This window comes from Papio anubis, chromosome 3 (genome assembly GCF_008728515.1).
Source record: "Papio anubis isolate 15944 chromosome 3, Panubis1.0, whole genome shotgun sequence".
NCBI classification, from domain to species: Eukaryota; Metazoa; Chordata; class Mammalia; order Primates; family Cercopithecidae; genus Papio; species Papio anubis.
In genome coordinates this window covers 138,558,996-138,579,886 of record NC_044978.1, presented here as the reverse complement: position 1 = coordinate 138,579,886, position 20,891 = coordinate 138,558,996, and the positions used below count along the sequence as shown (strand labels likewise).

Sequence of the window (20,891 nt, the reverse complement as noted above, 5' to 3'; positions counted from 1 at the left end):
AATAACTGATAAAATGCCTGCTTATAGCACCTGGAGCAAGATAAATAAGAGCTCAGTAAATATTTTCAAAATTGAGCTAAGAATTATGATGTAATTCAACTGTGACTTCACAACAGGAAAACAATCTTTTTATAATTTTGCTTTATAATGTTATATAATGTATAATGTTTTATACTGTTGTAGTTTTGCTCATATAAAATTCATTTATATTTTCTAGAAAAAGCATAATGTTTTAAATACTAACCATGTGACTCATTATTATATTTGCTAATATTGGCCTACTTTGATTATTCTCACAAATTTAATTAGGCTTGGAGAAAGCACTCCATCGCCCTCTTGTGGTAATTTTGCTGTACTCTATATTCGCCAAGAGTTCAAAAGAAATGAATTTTTTCTTTCCACTTAAGAGGCAGAGCAGTATTTTAACCATAAACTTCTGAACTTCCAAAAGCCGTATATAAACTTTCTGTCCTCCACTGTCCATATACTTTGCGCCTTCTCTTCAGTTTCTACCTCAGAAATTTAGTCTTTTCGTTGCTTTTTACAAAACATTCTCCTGTTAGCTTCCAATTACCATACCAATAGCATTTTTCTGAAAATTACTTTCTGTATTCAAATGCACAAAATAATTACAGAAAATCTTCATCATCATACATAGGCTTTAAATAAATAGAAATAACTCAAAAATGTATGGGGCTGAGCTTGGCATTTTTTCCCCAAGAGAATAGGTTATGCTAAGTCAGTTAATAGTCCAGAAATCTCAGAGACTAATAATATTAGACTAAATACTTTAAGTTTTTAGAAGTAATAAAAGTCTTTCCTCTAAAATAGTCTAACTCATATGCCACGGCCTGTCCTCTTTCCAACACAACAGAAATATTTCTTACTTCTTTTTTTTTTTCTTTTTTGAGACGGAGTCTTACTCGCCACCCAGGCTAGAGTGCAGTGGCGTGAACTCGGCTCACTGCAACCTTTGCCTCGTGGGTTCAAGTGATTCTCCTGCCTCAGCCTCCTGAGTAGCTGGGACTACAGGCGCCCACCACCACACCCAGCTAATTTTTCTTGTATTTTTAGTAGAGATGGGGTTTCACCATGTTAGCCAGAATGGTCTCGATCTCCTGACCTCGTGATCCGCCCGCCTTGGCGTCCCAAAGTCCTGGGAGTACAGGTCTGAGCCACTGCACCTGGCTAGTCTTTCTTCATTTTGTAGATCAGAAAACTGAGGGTATCAAAGAGGCTATGTGACTTTATTTAAAGCCGTTAATCTGTAGAAGTCAATGACAACTCAGGTTTCCAGACTGAGGCCAAGATGTTCCATCCTGCTGCTCAAATGCTCTTTCTAGTGCTGTGTCCTTCTTCCCCTATGCTACATAAATTGTGAGAACAAGAATTGGAAGGTGCTTTCTTCAGTAATTGTTTGATGGCAATAATGTTTCTGTGGTTATTTGTACGTATCATCAAAACTAAAATGTTGTATTTCCAAGCATAACCTTACAACAATATATTTTGTTATTAAATAAGACCCAAATTTACAATTCAACACATGCTTCCTGAGTATTCTGGGAAACAAGGAAATGCCCAATCCTACAATTATGAATAGCAAATGCAACTGTATCAAATACACACAAAGAATGTTTATGAGATGTCTCAGAGAGAAAAATAGCTATAGTTAATCTTGACAGTCCTTTCTAAATCTTAGATTATTGAGAATGGGTTTTACCAGTGAATTCTACCATATATCCCAGAACACATTTTCATAATGACACTCATTATGAAAAGCAAGAAGTAAGAGATTTTTTTGGGCTACCTGCTTGGTTTGGCCGTTGCCAGCTTGGTGACTTGATGACACCGGTGGATCCTACAGGCTTGAAGGCAGCTGCAGTTGTGAGGCTGGCTACTCCTGGTCTGCCGGACGCTGGGCTGTCCAGGCTTTCGGGCATGTTCCGTGTGGAAGCTACTGAGGAAGTCAACTGTGGAGAAGGCTCCTGAGAGTTACTGTAAAGGAAATAAACATCTTTGGTGAAGCGGTAGCAACCTAACTTAGCAACTTTTCAAAATCCATGAATCAATCAAAATCCATTGGTTAATCGATGTTTTAGAAAAGAAAATCTTTAAAGTCATGACTGAAGGACTGCCTCTCTTTAAAACAGAAAAAAAGAAAAGGGAGTCAGATTGCATTTGTTTTATGCTTTGAAAATTCTAAAAGGTCTACCACGAGAAATTAGACTATTGAAAATTTACACAATTAATCTTTTAAATGATAAAAGTTTCCCTGATACCTTACCCCTTCCCAGTTACGCTTCTTCTTCTTCTTCTTCTTTTTTTTTTTAGATACAGGGGTCTCACTATGTTCCTCAGGCTGGTCTTCAACTCCTGGCCTCAAGCAATCATCCCACTTCAGCCTCCCAAAGCACTGGGATTACAGGTGTGAGCCACCATGCCCAGGCCAGTTACTCCTTCTACTCACATACTCACTCGTTCATAAATATTTAAGCACCTATTATATGCCAAATGTTGGTTGTGCTATGCACTGGCCACAAAACAAGAAACAAGAAACAACATCCCTTGCCTAACAGAACATCCAGTGTTATGCATTCATAATAAAGGGAAAAAAGAGACAAGACTGCCATTACCTTCTTTCAACCAGAGTTACCTGTTTAAACAGGAGGGCTTATCTATGCTAGTTCCAGTTTGGTTTTGAAGATCATATGGCCTTTATTACCAAGTCATTTGTTATTTATAATTATATATAACATCATTTCCAAAAAATAATAATTATAGGTAGCCTAAATTATAAAATATATGCTTTGGTATGATATAATATATAGCAGTGGTTATTTCTATCAAGTAAAGTATAATAATAATACTTAAAAGTAATACTTTCAGGCTGGGCGTGGTGGCTCACACCTATAATCCCAGCACTTTGTGAAGCCGGGTCTGGCAGATCACCTATCTCTACTAAAACTACAAAAATTAGCTGGGCATGGTGGCGGACGCCTGTAGTCCCAGCTACCTGGGAGATTGAGGCAGGAGAACGGCTTGAACCTGGGAGGCGGAGGCTGCAGTGAGCTGAGATCGTGTCATTGACAGAGCGAAACTCCATCTCAAAACAAAAAAAAAAAAACAAAACAAACAAACAAACAAAAAAAACCTTTCTACTACTTAACTTTTCAATGCTGGTTGCTTAAAAAATTCCATACCCGTATTTCAATACCTGAAATCAATAGCTGGAGGAACAGACTGATAAAGACAGGGTAATATATTAACAAATTCAATAAAATACCCTTAATTAAGTAGAAATTATTTTAATAAAAATAAATTTCAAATTAAATATTGTCCATATTATCAAGTGAACAGTAGTTTATAATTTCCCCAGTAACTCTTAAATCTTATGTAAAACCTAACATAGTAAGCCCCAGACTGCCCATCCATAGAAGACTTAGTTGCAAAATTGGCCCTTGACTGGCATCTAGGAACTTAGCTGGTAAGCTGTGGCCAACAGTGACATAAAAGTTTCTCTAAATGCTGGCTGGGAGCGGTGGCTCACACCTGTAATCCCAGCACTTTGGGAGGCCAAGGCTGGAGGATCACGAGGTCAGGAGATTGAGACCATCCTGGCTAACACGGTGAAACCCCGTCTCTACTAAAAATACAAAAAAATTAGCTGGGTGTGGTGGTGGACGCCTGTAGTCCCAGCTACTAGGAGGCTGAGGCAGGAGAGTCGCTTGAACCAGGGAGGCGGAACTTGCAGTGAGCCGAGGTCATGCCACTGCACTCCAGCCTGGGCAACAGAGTGAGACTCCATCTAAAAAAAAAAAAAAAAAAGTTTCTCTAAATGCTAAGAGTAGCTCTCTGTGCCTTAACTGTTTGGATAAACAATACGGTTGATGTTGAACATCTGCTTTCCTTTTGAGAGTCTAGAATCTTGGTAGAAACTCACCACGAGGTGCCTATGTAATAAGCCCTTAAGAAACCTTGGATATGTGGTCTCTACTGAGCTTCTACGGCAGCAACGCTTGGCATGTCTTGCCACACTTGCTGCTGGAGGAATTGTGCACTCCCTATGTGACTCTACTGGGAGAGGCCTCTTGGAAACTTGAGCCTCATTTCCTCCAGATTTGGTCCCATGCACCTTTTTCCTTTGCTGATCTTGCTTTGTATTCTTTTGCTATAATAAATTTTAGTCATGAGTGCAACTATACGCTGAGCCCTGTAAGTCCTTCTAGTGAAATAATAAACCTGGGAGTAGTCTTGGGGCACCTCTGACACTAAACAGTTTTGAAAAACTATACGAATGATTTTCTTGAAATATTGCTCCCTATTCTTGTTCTCTTAAATCAAGCGTCATAGAGCCATCAGCTTTTATTATTTTTGATCAGTTTAATTAAAAAAACTAAAACCTGCTTGATAATAAAACACGCTATATAATAAAAAACTTTAAGCACTTTAATAATCTTGATCATAAATAAAAAATCAAAGACTGCCTCCCTCATGGGAATATTGAACACGATCATCAGTAAAGGCAACACAACAAAAAGCATTAATGGAATCAGGGTTCGAACATTATAGTATAGTGGTTATGAGCATCTTTTACAAATTATTTTACTTCTCTAAGCCTCAGTTACCTATACTTTAAGTGAGAGTAACATTTTGCTCATAAGATTTCTATGAGACTTAAATATGATAATTATGCATAAAGTCCAAGGCACAGAATATAACCTTAACGTATGAAAAGGATAATTACCGTATTAAAAAATAAAAGTAAGCCTTATTTTCAACATTTTTACTCATCACAAATAAATGATTTTTGAAATACTTATATATAGGTCATTTTCATTCTAGGATTAAATTACTCTTGCAGATTTGATTTTTAAAACTAATTAATAATGTATATAATCATGGTTCTAAGAAAAAAAAATTATGACCAAGCAATGCTAGGAATTATCGATGAAACAAAAATATATAGTCTGGAAAGAACAAAACCCAATCCATCACCATTTAATGTGTAGTCATCTGAAAGAATTAAAATTTAATTCCAGGAGAGCTGCCAGACAAACTGACTTAAAAGAGAGGAATTCAGTGTCAAGCTTAATATAGTTTGGGTGAAGGAACTGGTAATAGTAGCCCAGGTTATGAAAAAACCTAGAGAAGCATGACAGCCATCCTCAAATGTCTGACATGCAGATTCACTCTATGTGACTACATTGTTTGCCTAATTTCAAGGAGTGAAATCTACAGTGAGATGGATTTGCTTCAATAAAAGGTGCTTCCTAATATAAAAAATCTTCCAAAGGAAAAAAATCTGTGCCTAATGAGGCTTTCTGTGAGAGCCCTGTCACCAGAAGCTACTTAAGCAGAGGATGGAATGCTGCAGAATGAATTTAGCCATTTAGCCTGTGGGAGGCTCAGTTATGTTTCAGCATGACACACAAAGCCTTCTAAGATAAAACTACAATCTACCAGTCTAGATTGTATCACTATGCTATACAAACTATATTCTGGCCACCCCTACTGTCTGTCCACAATTCTACATTTTTTTTCCAGATTCTACATACGAGGTGACTCTTCCTACTCTCTCTCTACACCCATCCACATCTTATCCATAATAATAATAGAAGTAAATATAATATGCATCATGCACTGTGTTCAAATTAACATACATTATTTTGTTTAATTATTCAAGCCTCCAGCAGTAGAGACACTCCTTTTAATTTTGGACATTTGTTACCTGCATGGCATATAATTTTACACTGATTTGTAATAGTTGTTTTAAAATTACTATTAATAGTCACTTCTTTACGCATCTTGTCTCCTCCTCTACATTATAAAGTACCTGAGGTTGGGGACTTTACTGTGACTGTAGGTAAATTATTTAAACTTGGTAAATTTCCTCACCTGTAAAATGGTATAAAAATACCACCTTTATCCCAAGGTTACCGTTAATAATTAAATAAGAGATGAGATAATACATACAAATTACTTAGCGCAGTGCCCAGCACAGAGTATATGCTCAGGAAATAAAAGAGATTCTTACTTCTACATCCTGTAATATCTGGTTTGGTGATAATAAAATTAGCTATAAGTACATTTACTAAATAAGCATCCTTCATCTGCACTCAGAAATTTGCTTCTTGGATGTACTGTGGATCATTTGGGGGCAGGGTATTGACCCCAGACAAAATCTTGCTTCCTCAGTTCAGTTTTAAAAACACACAATACTTCTTAAAGTTCCCACAGGGTAAGTATCATACAAGCTAAATAAATTTCAGTTTTTGATATCTTTTGCACAGAGGTTTGTATATATTCTCTTTCAGAGGCCTAAGATGTTTAAATCTTAAACAGTACTTTAGTTACAAAGGGCTTGGAGTAGACTATAAAGAATTCATAGAAATCTAAGTTATTACTAAGGCAGTTTTTCCATTTATGCTTAAATCCAGAATTGATCTGAAGTTCAATTTCCTCTGAGGACAGAATTTAATTGAACCATTTAATGTTGTAATGGAAGACTATTAGGGTTTATCTAGACAATCACATATCTGAATATATGATGCCCAATCATCTAAAAACCAAACATTTTTTCCCTAATTTTAACGATTAGCTACTATTTAAAGAGAACACATAAACATGTGGTATTGGCTGGCACAGTAGTTCATGCCTGTAATCCTAGCACTTTAGGAGGCCAAGGCAGAAGGACTGCTTGAGCCCAGGAGTTCGAGACCAGCCTGGGCAACACAGCAAGACCTCGTCTCTGTAAAAAAACAAACATTGTACTAAAGATGAAAGGATTGGCTGGGCGCGTTGGCTCCTGCCTGTAATCCTAGCACTTTGGGAGGCTGAGGTGGATGGATCACGAGGTCAAGAGATGGAGAGCATCCTGGACAATATGGTGAAACCCCGTCTCTACTAAAAATACAAAAATTAGCTGGGCATGGTGGCGCATGCCTGAAGTCTCAGCTATTTGGGAGGCTGAGGCAGGAGAATCACTTGAACCCGGAGGTTGCAGTGAGCTGAGATCACGCCACTGCTCTCCAGCCTGGTGAAAGAGCAAGACTCCATCTCAAAAAAAAAAAAAAAAAAAAAAAGAAAGGATTAAAAGTCACTGGCCATATTATTTTATATATGGGAATAAAATATTATCAATAATCACTAGCAACACATTTCTAAAATTAATGATTAATGTATTAATATAGTACGGCATTGTTACTTAGATTGCTATTTTATTTCTGAACTCATGATTCAAATGTTTTTTCTGAATCTAAATTGTTTAAGGTGTACCTAAATCCTAAATAAAATTTAAATGTTTTCTAAATAATTCTAATGAGGAAATTGGTGTAAGTCCATAAATACCCTGGGCTGATACCACAGATACTGATATTAAAATATGGTTATTTTAACTAATCTGCCAAATAAACAGGGACTGAAATGAAATAATAAATTGATCTGACTTCTATCTTAAGAATACCAAGATTTTTGTTTCATTTTTTCAAAAACTGAAAATAGAGACAAATACACTAATAGAGCAAAAGTTTATTTTCAAGATGGAGCTAATGAGGAAAAAGAAAAGGAAGAAAAGCTAACTCTCAGTGTCAGCAACCTGATTTATCTTGAGTTTACATTCCTTTCCCACATTTGTTTAACTATTACAACAAATAAAGCTCAGATACAGATTAAGAACACTTGGGAATTTTAAGTCTATTTTCAAAAGAAAAACTCTGCTTGAAGAGTACTTTTGAGAGTAACTTATTCTAATTACATGTTTACATTTTAAAGGAGACAACTGTACATCACAAGTTTAATTATCGATGTTTAAGTTAAACAGTTTTTGGCTAAAGTCTTACCAAAAAATGGTATACTAATATACAGATTCTGAAATGGCAGGAAAGGAGTATTTCTGGAAAGGCCTTAGTTACGAGCAATTGTTTATTTTATAGAATTCCTCTGTCAGGACTCCTTTAAAGGACCTGGACATGTAGAGAGAGTAACGAGTGTCCTTCCTTCCAGAATTCCATATTTAGAAGAAAATTTTTAATATTTTCCTAAGCAAAATTCTTTAACTTAGAGTTTGTAAACCAAAATTTAAAATATGATGTACTAACATATATTATAATGGAAATATATTTTAATGGAAAAATATATTTTAATGGAAAAAATAAACTTGGTATTATACTATATTTATACTTTTAAAGATTACTATCACACAAAAGTAAAAATCAAGATAAAATGTCTCTGACACATTTTATGATTACTCTCATACAAGATAAAATGTATCTGGTCTTTTGGGTACCCCTCTCACTAAGTTAGCAAGGGTCTCCTCAGGAAACCCCAGAATGCCAACTGGACTATCTTTTTAGAAACCATTTCCCCCTCTCAATATCAAACTATATTTTGTCTGTGTCCTACTGTTAATAAGCAATGGTGATGACTACTAATACTTGCTCTAGAGGTGGGGCCACAGATAGCACAGTCAGTCCATAAATGCATGCACACTGTTGCATGTATATGCACACAGGTACTTTTCTGGAGAGAGGATCTATAGCTTTTACCAGGTTCTAAAAATGTGGTATAAGTGTACTCAAGTACTCAAAGCGTACTCTAAGCAACGTCAGTAACCTGCCTCTGTACAATCTCAGCCCTGACAATGAAAGACTTCTGCTCCCTGAACACTTACAATTCTGCAAATATATAATTTCAGGTACTGTCTTAGAGAAAAATGTACTATCATCTTTCTCTCTTGTTTAAACACCTCCCTTAAAAGTTACCCAGAATAAACACATGTATATTTTGTTGTTGTTGTTTTGAGACAGAGTCTTGCCCTGTCACCCAGGCTGGAGTGCAATGGCACGATTTCGGTTCACTGCAACCTCTGCCTCCTGGGTTCAAGTGATTCTCCTGCCTCAGTCTCCGAGTAGCTGGGATTACAGGCACCCACCTCCACACCCGGCTAATTTTTTGTATCTTTAGTAGAGGCAGGGTTTCATCATGTTGGCCAGGCTGGTCTCGAACTCCTGACCTCATGATCCGTCCGCCTCGGCCTCCCAAAGTGCTGGGATTACAGGTATGAGCCACTGCACCTGGCCCAGGTAAATATATGGAAAAATCTCTATAACAGTGGTTAGAATATAAACATCTAATCAATATCAGTTATATCAGTTATATAGCCTAGTTATATCAGGTTTTCACTAAGTATGTTGTATACTTTGCCACTGATTTTATGTTCTGTCGAAAATCATTGTATACAGTTATTTCACTGAGTTTATATCTCTAGTAAACACTTGTGATATTTTTATTTTTATATTATGCCTAAAAATTTCTGGCTTAATCCTTAAGCTTAATAGAAAAATCTATTTTGGTGTTTAGCATTTCCCAAATAGTGGAAATTAAGTTGCTTTTCCAAGCAAAACCTTCATATTTAAGAACTAGAATATGTAGTCAATCAAAATTGATCATTATTATTTTTCGTTTTTCCAAAAGTTATGTCTTACTAAACATTTGAAGATTCTAATACAGCTATATCTATGCAATAAAAGACAGAAATTCTACTGCAATTTAAATACTTGTACAATTACGTGGAATTGCACACCAAACATCAAGTATGCTAAGGAAAGATGTCACAAAAGATTAAAAGGTGAGTTAATAATCATAGGACATACTGTGCTTGTGCATTAGCATGGCATTGACATTACAGTTAATTCAAAATTGGGCGCAAATCCCTAGAGCTCTAGCATGTTGTCACCCGGCCTGTTAATACAGTGGTGACGTGTTAGAGAAAGCAGTATCCTTAACAGCAAACCACCACTTGCCATATCTGCTCCCACAGTACCTTGTTTTCTTAACATGGATAGAGCCAGTTGATTTCCTTGAGGACTGCAGATAGGAAAAAGCTAAAGGCTTGGAGACAGGACTGATGCAAAGTGCATCCAAGAGTGAGTGATATCTTTCAGGAGTGTAGAGCCTGGTAAGCATTTAGAAAGAGTTTTAAGTCAAAAATCGCACTACCAATAGACGACAGTAGTTTTTAAGGTCTGTGATTTGAAACATTTCCTTTATGAGAAAGAGGGTGGGGAGAGAGAGGAGGACAGAGGGGAAGCACAAAGCAGCAAAGGAGGATAAAAGAAGCACCAAGAGTTTATTCTATCGCTTTACTCATTAATATAACATTGATTAGATTTTCACCAAAATGGTCACAGCCATCATTTAGAAAGCATTTGAAGCTCTAAAGACTATAGAAATTATCTAAAACCCCCAAACCACGAAAATAAAACCAATTTATTTCTTTTTGGGAAAGGATGCAATTTTATTTTTTTAGGGGACAGTAGTCTTCAGATCACCCTTTAAAGGTCGTGGGAGAAGATAAAATCAATAGAAACTTAAAATACTCATTAATACTTTATTGTTTCAAATATAAAACCTGAAAATCGTAAAAATCCAAGTGCCAATAAGCACACAACATGTAATAATCCACACAACTGAGAAATACCATACATAAATAGCAGCAATGGAGAGATTAAAAGGTGATTTTTAAGAAATAAACAGTAACAAATACTGTGAGATTCATCCACAACCTAAAATATCCACTACACAATTAAGAGCTCACAATAGAGCTATGATTGCTTCAAACAGATATGTTTTCTTTGAGGTGAATTGTAAGACAATGAAGAGCGCTCAGATTGCATCAGACAGACGCTGCATGTGTAGTTCTACCTGGTTTTTGCAGCAATAACAGCAGACACAGTAGCAGCTGCACTGCTCAGAACTGCAGCACTGTATCTAGCAGGAGAAGAGAAGGTAGAAAAGTTTCGAAAACCTTCGAAAGAATCTTCCACATTTCCTGTGGAGCTGCTTAAACTGACAGGTAGGGAAAGAAAAACAGGAGAGGAACAAAAAGGAAAGTGAGAAAGGGTAGCATAATAAATACAAGAGAGTAACCATTCCATATTAATATCTAGGCATTATAAAAGTGTGAAGTGTCAGAAGTGTAATAGGAGTTCAGGTCATTTAGTTACTGCTGCTATGATTTCTCTCAGAAGATAAAAGCTGATGTATAATCCTCCATAAAGCTGATTTTGACATACAAATACTTTTGAATGTATTTAAGTTCACTAACTGTATTCCTATTTAAAATTACCTTGTATCACACATTTGAAGACTGACTTGCCAACAACTTAGCAGAAAATAAATCTAAACATGAAGTTTGAATTTCTATAAGCATAGAAAGAAGAAAAATTGTTTTTTCCCAAAAAGCCTCTATATAACGAGCTTTATGTTAGAGACGATATACACTGACAACATGACATTTTAATAAGGCTTATGTTTTCAGGAGAAGCAGGTACAACTGACTGCTTATTGAGAAGCAGCAATATGCATTAACATGAAAAGAGATAATTGTTTAAAATATTGAGAGTAAAGCTATTTAAGGAGGGAAAGGACCTTTGCAAAAATAAACAGATGTTCCAGTGAATATGATCAAAACATCACCCTTTTTGCTGAGTTTCATATTTCTACTTTCAGTTAGTTCTGTAAGCATTTTTAAATGCAGGCATAGCATTTTATTTTCAGAACTAATAAGTATTTATTACTTAAAATAATAATTCTCCCTTGGCCTTTCAGAAAAGATCAAATGCCTAGACAGGAATGAATATCCTATCATTACGACTGTAATGATTTTCAAATTGGTTATTAAGTAAAATAAAAAGAGTCTAAAATGCATAGTGTGAAACTTGTAGTCTCTCTTCTTCATTATGGGTGCAAGTTATCAATGAGCATCATCACTACAGTATAACCACTTTTTTCAATGGCCACCTCCAACACAAAGTAATTACGTAGCAAACTCAACCTCTGGTTAAAGTGAGCTTAGATGTCTGAAACTATGAGGGTTGACATAAGTCTCTTTTTCCTATCACAAGAATTTGATAAGTCATTCTTCCAAGTTCCATAGGCTATAACTTTACAAAAACCATTAGAAAAAAAATTAATAGTTGCAAGCTATGTTTTCAAAATGACAGAGAATTAAGTAATTTTTTTGATCTATCTAAGTCTATCCATTAAACTAAACTGTATGGCTAAGTTTTGACAACTGTCGTGAATGGTTAGAAAAGAAAACGACAGGGGCTGGAAAGAGAAAAGAAAGATGCTATCAATGGCAGAGCAGGGTAGGTAGCATGAATGTCAAAGGGAAGAATAAAGTTATCATGTGATTCCACTTCTGAGTTTCTGAATTACTCTGCATCTTTGAGACAATGGTTACTATTTGGAGACATAGTGGTGAATAATAAGAATTAGAAAATCTAATTAGAAATTAGAAAATTTTAGTCTATTAAAAATCACTTAAAAAAATAATTCAGCTAATTTATTCTGCTCCAGGAAGGAAACAGTAATGAACTTCTTTCACCATAGTGTATCACAAATAATAGAAAAGGATTTAGTATCAGCAGAATCTAGTGATATCTCATAAGCAGTTACTTATCTGAGTATCTTAAGAAAATGGCTGGGCACCTGGTAACATATTGTGTATGATCTTTACCTGTCTTTGAGGCAAATGCTCTAATTCAGAAAAGGAGACTTATGACAAAGCCAGCAAGTTAACTTTCCCAATCACAAAGTGAATAAATAAAAGAGATTTCTTGATTCTATATTAGAAGTTATAAACTAAACCAAAATAAAAATACAAAAGCAGTGAGAAGTGCTGTTTTGAGGCTGAGTGCTAAACTTTCTTGTCTATATGTTAATGATGTCAGTTCTGTAATCGACAATCATCTTTTCTTTTTCAAACAGTTTAGTACACTTAAATTCACTACCAGTTTTGAAATTTAGAAACAAGAAGGAAAAGTCTACCTAGAATAAGTAGTTGCTACTTTAGAAAGTATGGCCACTTGGCTACCAATGGTTAACACCTGAGGAGTTGCAGGTGGGTGAGGTCCACTCTTAGGCAGGTCTTCCAGAGAACTGTCAAACCTAAGTTTTCAGAAGTAAAATATATAAGGCAAAGGAAATAGTAATGAAAAGTACAAAAGACATTTATCATCTATACCATCTTTTAAATGTCTATTAGTTCAATTTTGGGAACACTATTTGTTTTTTTTTTTTTACTTCACATCTACAAATGGTTAAAACAAAAACCAACACTTCTGCCACCACAAAATATGGGCTGTTTTCCCCCAAATTCTTTAACATGACTACTTCTATGTAATAAAATATTATGCTTACAGGCGAAAAGGAAGTGGAAATTCCCATTCACTGACTATGTATTTTGAATGCTTTAAAAAAACTTAGGCTCCAATAAGTTAATTAAGTTGCCCAATACCATACATCTAGTAAGGGTCAGGTGGAATTTGGACCAGGTCTGTCTGTACTATTTCCACTACATAATGTTTTCCAGCACATTGTGAGGCAGCTGCCTAAAAGTGTCCTATAAGAAAGCAACCAAAAAGTTCACATCAGAATGTTGTGTTTGTAGATCTGAAGTTATATGGATGTTGTTTGTCTTGATGTAAAAAACTATTTTATCTGCTCGTACAACAGATGGTGGCATGCAATCGCAGGGCTTTGTTTTGAGTATTCTTTACTTTGATTTTTTGTTATCTGTACTATTTTTTATTTAGAATGCCAGAATTAAATTTTAGAAGAACTATTGCCAGGTAAAGAAAAAATGAAAAACTCAATGTTAAGTTCAATAAAAAGAAAGCATCAAGTATAAAACTTTGGGAAGAAAAATAAAACAGGAAAAATACAAAATTAGCCATTAAAAAAAAAAAAAAAGTCTGCAGATAAAAAAATAGAATGGTCAGTCATTTTACACTGATTTTCAAATGAATTAAAAAATAGAAAAGGAGAGGTTCTATTCCTGTTTTTTATTCCACATTAGTCATACCTTTACCAGAGTGTTGAAAAAATGTAGACAGTTGAAGAAAACTGTTATGATAGAACTAAAACATTATTTAAGAGATAGAGCAGAAAGGTTAAGAGAATAAGAAACATAAGAACCATAACATGGGTCAGCAAACCATGGCATGCTGGCCAAATTCAGGCCCTGCCTGTCTTTGTATGGCCTAGGAATAGTTTTCATATTTTTAAATGGTTAATGGTTAAGAAAATCAAAATAATAATATGACACACAAAAATTATATAAAATTCAAATTTCAGCATCCATAAATAAGGTTTTATTGGAACTTTACTGGAACATAGCCAGGTTCATTCTTCATATGTCTATGGCTACTTTCATATGATATGAGAACTGACCAATTGTGACAGACCATATGGCCTGAAAAATCCAGTACATTTCCTATCTGGACCTTTACAGAAAAAAATTTGCGACCCCTGTCCTAGAAAATAACTTCTCCACATAGCTACCAGAGTGAACTCTGAAAAATACAAATGTGATCATGTCTGTTGCTTAGTCTAGCCCTGCTTTAAGTGATCCTGGGCTACCTGTTCTTCAGCATTATGTCATGAAGCTTGTCCACTCTCTTTGGCTTGCTCCAGTCCACTGGGCCTTCCATTTCTTTTTGAAAAAGGCCCTGCTTCTTTCCCCCTCCTGGCCTCTGCACAGTCTCCTACTCCTCACTGTCTACAGCCCTCGCTCTACCACACCTTCACTGGGATAACTCTTAAGCATCCTCCTGGCCTCAGTTTAAACGTCACCTCCTCCCAGAAGCCTCCCTGATTCCCCAAGCCACCTTAGCTGCCCCTGTCATGTGCTGTCATAGCAGTCTGTACTTTTTACTCATAGAATTTGTTATTATTATTATACAATTTGTGTCGTTATTTAAATCCAGACAATCTCAGTAGACTAGAAGTTCCCTGACATCAATAGTTACTATTATACATGAAGTGTAACAAAATGCTTACCATAAGGTTAACAAATATTTGTGAATAAAAGCTTGAAATTTATTTTTTCCCAATAATGAATTCACAATATTTGTATATTGAAACACATTTGTACCTTCTAAAGACTGTGTCACAATTCTGACTAAACAGATTTTTGCATAAGTGGACACATGATAACTTCAAAGGAATGGATAGTGTTCCAAAAATACCTTTAAAGAAATGTCCTTTATAATATTAAAATATTACAAATATTTCAGGAAAAAAGAAAATATGCATATGAATTATTATCAATATCTACATATTACCACAGGACAGATTAAAAAGAAAAAAAGAAAAAGGATTTGGAGAAGTTGAGTCTTCCAACATCTCCATGAAATATGCTGACTGGAAAAAGCTGAGTGCCATTTGAGAATAAATTTCATATAAATCATGAAACACCTTTGGAGATGATCGCCATGCTTCCAAGCAAATGCACTTGGGAGGTTTCCCATGTGTTACACATATTGATTATCTCTTCGTTGCTTAGCCAAACTCTTAAAACCTGACTTAAGACAAAATCTTAAACTACCTTATTTACTATGGAACAAACATCAGTGTCCGTTCTCACTCTGACATTCCCCAATGTTTACTCCTTTTAGGTTGGAAGAAGCTCTGATTAACAGCATATCTGCAGCAGCCAAATTTTTGGCCTTGTCTTGCTTAAATGAGTTTTCATTTCTCACCACAGAGAGGTATGAAGACTTTCTCTTTCCCAGATAAAGTCTTTCCCTTTTGGCTTGCTTTTCTCAGGATACAAGAACAAAAAGCTATTGATACAATGTGTCTTTTTCTGCACAATCTCTGCACTTGTTCAATAAGGACCCTTGTGAACAATCTGTCCAGCAAATCAGGTGTGAGTTGTCCATCTACTAATTTACCATCCTTACCATCCTGTAGGACCAGTAAGAAGAATTCTTTTTCTATACCCTAGTCCTGACAACTGCCCAATAGCAACATTCTTATGCTGTGTACTCCATCTCCTCCCTTAATCTCAGTGGCCTCAATTATTCCATCTCTCCTCCTCTACTGGATGCTTTGAGTCCTCTTTTAAAATGCTGTAGTTTCTCTTAAAAACAACAGACTATCTTTACCTTCTATTTTCCTATTCCCCTTACCAGCCAGACTCTGAAATAACAGTACACTCACTTGACTGTCAGTCTTCAGTCATCTCAACTAGACTCCAATCCCCAACACTCTATGAAACTGCATCTTGCTAAGGTCACTGATGACCTTTTTGTGGCTAAATTCAATGGACAATGTGCATTCCTCATTTTAAAAACTGTGGTAAAAAATATGTAACATGAAACTTACTATCTTAACCATTTTCAAGTGCACAGTCAGTAGTGTGAGGTACGTTCACATTATTGTGGAAGAGATCTCCAAAAGTTTTTCATCTTGCATATTCGAAACTCTATACCCATTGAACAACTACCCCTACCCTCTCCACCTAGCCCGTGGTAACCACCACCATTCTACTGTTTCTATGAAGATGACTACTTTATTTTAATTCTTTTTTGGAGACAAGAGTCGCACTCTGTCACCCAGGCTGGAGTACAGTGGCGCGATTCCGGCTCACTGCAACCTCCACCTCCCTGGTTCAAAGGATTCTCCTGCCTCAGCCTCCCAAGTAGCTGGGATTACAGGCACGTGCCACCACGCCTGGTTAATTTTTGTATTTTTAGTAGAGACGGGGTTTCTCCATGTTAGTCAGGCTGGTCTCAAACTTCCAACCTCCCAAAGTGCTGGGATTACAGGCGTGAGCCACCGCACCTGGCCCAAAGATGACTACATTAGATACTTCCTATCAGTGGAATCATACAGTATTTGTCATTTTGTGTGCATTCCTCATTTTACTTAGTGTAAATTTTACTTAGGCTCAACTGACTACTGCTTCTCTTTTCCTGTCATGTGCCTCAACCCTATTCACCTGCCTGTTTTTATTATTCTTTCACTGGCTATTCCGTTTCCTGAGAGTTCTCTGTCCTAGGCTTTATTTCTCTGTACTCTTAGTGACATTACTCTCTCCTGTAGCTTCAATACCACCTAATGTCCAGATTTATATCTAGCCCAGCTCTCCCCTATGAGCAGTAGCCCATATTTTGAATTGCCCTTTAGTTATTAATACCTCTAATATCTCTCTATCTCAAATAATCTTTCACCATGTCCCAGTGACTCTACTTCCAAATTTATATTTTTAATCCATCGGTGGTGTGACGGGTCCCCTACCAGGTTACTTAAGGGTATTATATTCAGTGCTTGAACCTTGAGGGCCAGGCGGTTAGCTACGGCCATGGTGCCTAGCCAAGGAGCAGGTGTCCCTGAGAACCCAAACATCCTGAGGCATGGCTGGGAATATACCAAGGAAAACAGTCCTATTATATGCACACACGCACATGTGTGGGCGTACACACACACGGCGTACACACAAACACACACATACACACACATGGCAAAGAGCCAGAAAATTAGCTTAAAAGCAGCCTAGAGATGGGAGGTGCTGTGGGTCTCTTGGAGCCATACTGCTGCTGTCCAGTAGTGACCTGTATGTAAGTCCTCATAAACTCATCTACTCATCAAGCTGGACTTGTCTGAGTCATTCTTTAGTCTCTTGGCAACTTCCCAGTTTTCCCAGTTTGCAGGGGTTGGAGGGGGGGCATTACAGTACCAAGTTTTTCTCATTACACCATCCATCTATCTCACTTCTCTGCTACCACTCTTTCTCATCTAGACTATGATAAGCACTAACTTATACTAGTGATTTAAGAACTGTCTAACTGCTCTCTTGCTTCCTCTCTTGCCAAATCCTGTCCCATCCAGCCCCTGTGTTTTCTGGTATGGTTTAGTATAGCCCACATGCCTTAAGAAAAAACAACAAAACACATTTTATCAAATCATTCTTTTGATTAAAACCTTGCAATGAATTCCTACCGCAGTTAGGATAATACCCAAAATGCTTAACATGCTCTACAAATCCCCAAATGACCTGTTATGATCAACCTCTCAAGTACCTTTCCACACCAATTTTCCCTTTGTTCACTGAACTCCAGTCACATTAGACTACCTGTTCAATGTCTTGAACAAACTAAGTTCTTCCATAATTCAGGCTCTTGGTCATTAATGATAATTTATAATAATAAAAGCATATATTTTTTCATTGCTTAATATGTATCATCATATTTAATCCTTCCCAATAATCTTACAACGCTGGTATTAAAATTATCCTTGGTAATATGCTAAAGTCAGTAGTTTGGTATATGGTGGAGCTACTGTACTAGCACCCATGGTTAGAATAACTTCAGTGGAATGAGGAGAACAGAAACCAAGCTGCAGGGGCCTGGCACGGTGGCTCACATCTATAATCCCAGCACTTTGGGAGGCCAAGGCAGGTGGATCACCTGAGGTCAGGAGTTCGAGACCAGCCTGGTCAACATGGCAAAACCCCGTCCCTTATAAAAACAATATAAATGAGGTTGATTTTTTGTAAGAGCAAACAAGGACTAACTCAAAGAAATCATTTTTCTAGGAGCTTCCCACTTACTTAAGCAAGGAAAAGATAAGGAAACAAAAAAGGGATATTGCTGAAGGAATTGGAACTTACCATTTGTTGCTATACAGTGAATGTTTGTGTCCCCCCACCCCCAAATCATATGTCAAAATCCTAACCCCCTATGTGATAGTATTAGGAGGTGAGGCCTTTGGGAGATGATTAGGTCACACAGGCAGACAGCGCTCATGAATGGGGTCCCTTATAAGAGATACCTTAGAGAGTTCCCTCTCTCCTACCATGTGAGGACACAGTGAGAAGGCGTCATCTATGAACTAAGCAGCAGTCCCTCACCAGACACTGAGTATACAAGTGCCTGGATCTTGACTTCCCAGACTCCAGAACTATGAGAAATAACCGTTGTTTAAGCCACCCAGTCCATGATATTTTTTTTCTAACAGCTTGAACTAAGACATTTGTGTTAGGGGAAGAGTTTGCTCTTTGATGACAATTTCCATTTTCTCACATCTTTCAAACTCTGCCTTAACTTGTACACATTTCTCTGCTGTTGCCACCCCATAACGGATTTTATCATTATTAAGTGTTCAGTACTTAGTATTTTGTAAATTCTTTAGTTATCTAGAGTATTATTTGATCTCTACATAGAAAATGTTCTATAGGGTCTAAAGCCAGGTAAAGAATGAGCATATATTATATCTATACAAAATGCAAATATAATATGAAGATTTTAAGGTGTAATGACAACTTAAAAGTCACTTGGAGCAATCCCCTGATAAAAGCCTGACTTCCTCAGTAACTGCAGGGCACTTATCACTAACTTTAGGCCCTCTCACTTTCCATCACCAATTTCTTCACTGGATCATTCTGATCCATGACTTCAAAAATTTATACTAGTTAGAAATAGCTTCTTATATGCAACAAAAATCTGCCATTTTGTAGTTTTAACATAATCCTAATATTACAAAAAGAATTTATAAACAATAAAGGTATTTTTCAGATTCGGGATAAAGAGGAGAAAGGCATGTATTATTTAATGAATAGTGTTGAGTCAAGTTAGCTGTTTGAAAATATAAAAGAATATGTCTGAATGTGTACCACTGAACAGCCACCCACAGTGAATCCTTAAAGAGGCCACATTTCTTGAGAAAGCCACCACAGTACCTCACGCTCCAGTGAGAGTGTCCTGTTGGCATTACAGAACAAATAGCCAAGTGGCTACACACTCACTAACCAAATATTCTGGATCATATGTCCTGAACGCACCCATTCAATCACTCATTGCGTTCACTCATTCATTCAATAACAAAAAACAATTACTTGAATTCCCACTTTGTGTCAGGCACCTTCACACATCCTATTGTCCACTTTAATTTCCTGCCTTCATGAAGCTTACATTCCAGTATCCATTTTCCTGTAATGGACTCTGAGGATTAATCCCATCAATCTTCCCACTTAACCTTGTTTACCTGCCACAACCAGAAGTTCAAATCCCTTGGGTCATCGAGCATCTCCTGGACTCTTACTTCTTTACTGCTTTGTTCATCTCCTAATCTAATCACTTCACCATCTATCACAGCCCTCATAAACCCTTCACTGTTTTACTATACCTTCTTTGCAGTCTCTTCAAACAGAGGTTGCTTTTTCTTTCATATGCCTTATTCTTATAAACCTGGAGATAGAGCAAGTGTGCTCCTCGTTACTGTTTTAACTACTATCAGTCATCTTCGATCCTCTAAAATCCCAAGTCCTTGGAGGCTCACTATACCATTCACTATATGGCCTTCCTACTGTCTTGTCTCTACTTCACCCACTGTTTGTTTTAGCTCCTGACTGCCTTCCTCTTTACCCCATTCCAACAATCTCTCATGATTATTTCAATAATCATATACAATCACTGAATAAATAATATTACTATTAAATTCTTTGACTTCTTCACTTCAATGATATATTCCTCTAAGGCTAAGCCTTACACCTGGAATACATCAGCATGCACTCCAAAATTCATAACCTTTAATTTTTCATCAACAAGTACAACATCTCTGAAATTTAAATTTTAAGGACCCTTTTTTTCTCAGTCTGCTATCTCTCGATTCTATTAGCTTTTTTTACTGTACCAAATTGACTCTGACCATTCTCATTAACTCTTATCAACTGAACTAGTTCTTTACAAATTCACTGACTTACCAATTTTCCACTCTCCATTACCCTCCACCTCAATATTTCTACACACCTATCAGCTCTTCCTCTAAAATACAAACCTATCCAATGCTCTCTATCTCCACAGCCACTACAATGCTTGCCTGAACTATGGGGATACTCATGAGAGTCTCCTGCTTTCATTATTTCTCCCTTACAATGAATTTTCCATAGTATTCAGGGTGATCTGTTAAAAATACACATCAGATGTTACTCCTATGACTACAATCCTATATTGGGCCTCTCATTTAATTAGGAAAATAATCTAAACTCCTTAACACAACCTACAAGGCAATCAATAATCTGGCCCCTGACTACTTCATGTACT

At 36.6% G+C, this 20,891-nt stretch overlaps 1 protein-coding gene across 14 annotated transcripts in view; it reads right to left on the bottom strand.

Moving 5' to 3' along the window:
• The window catches only part of PDLIM5 (PDZ and LIM domain 5), a 208,361-nt gene that overhangs the window by 45,921 nt on the left and 141,549 nt on the right, over nt 1-20,891 (bottom strand). For 9 of the 14 annotated variants that reach the window (XM_003898978.3, XM_009207199.3, XM_009207202.3 and 6 more), the window contains 4 exons: nt 12,832-12,951; nt 10,702-10,845; nt 9,821-9,952; nt 1,808-1,995 (listed from right to left, as the gene is read on the bottom strand). In XM_003898978.3, coding sequence (XP_003899027.1) covers nt 1,808-1,995; nt 9,821-9,952; nt 10,702-10,845; nt 12,832-12,951 — 584 coding nt within the window. The remainder of the gene's footprint in view (nt 1-1,807; nt 1,996-9,820; nt 9,953-10,701; nt 10,846-12,831; nt 12,952-20,891) is intronic. The other 5 variants (XM_009207207.3, XM_003898977.3, XM_009207209.3 and 2 more) reach the window with 2 other exon arrangements.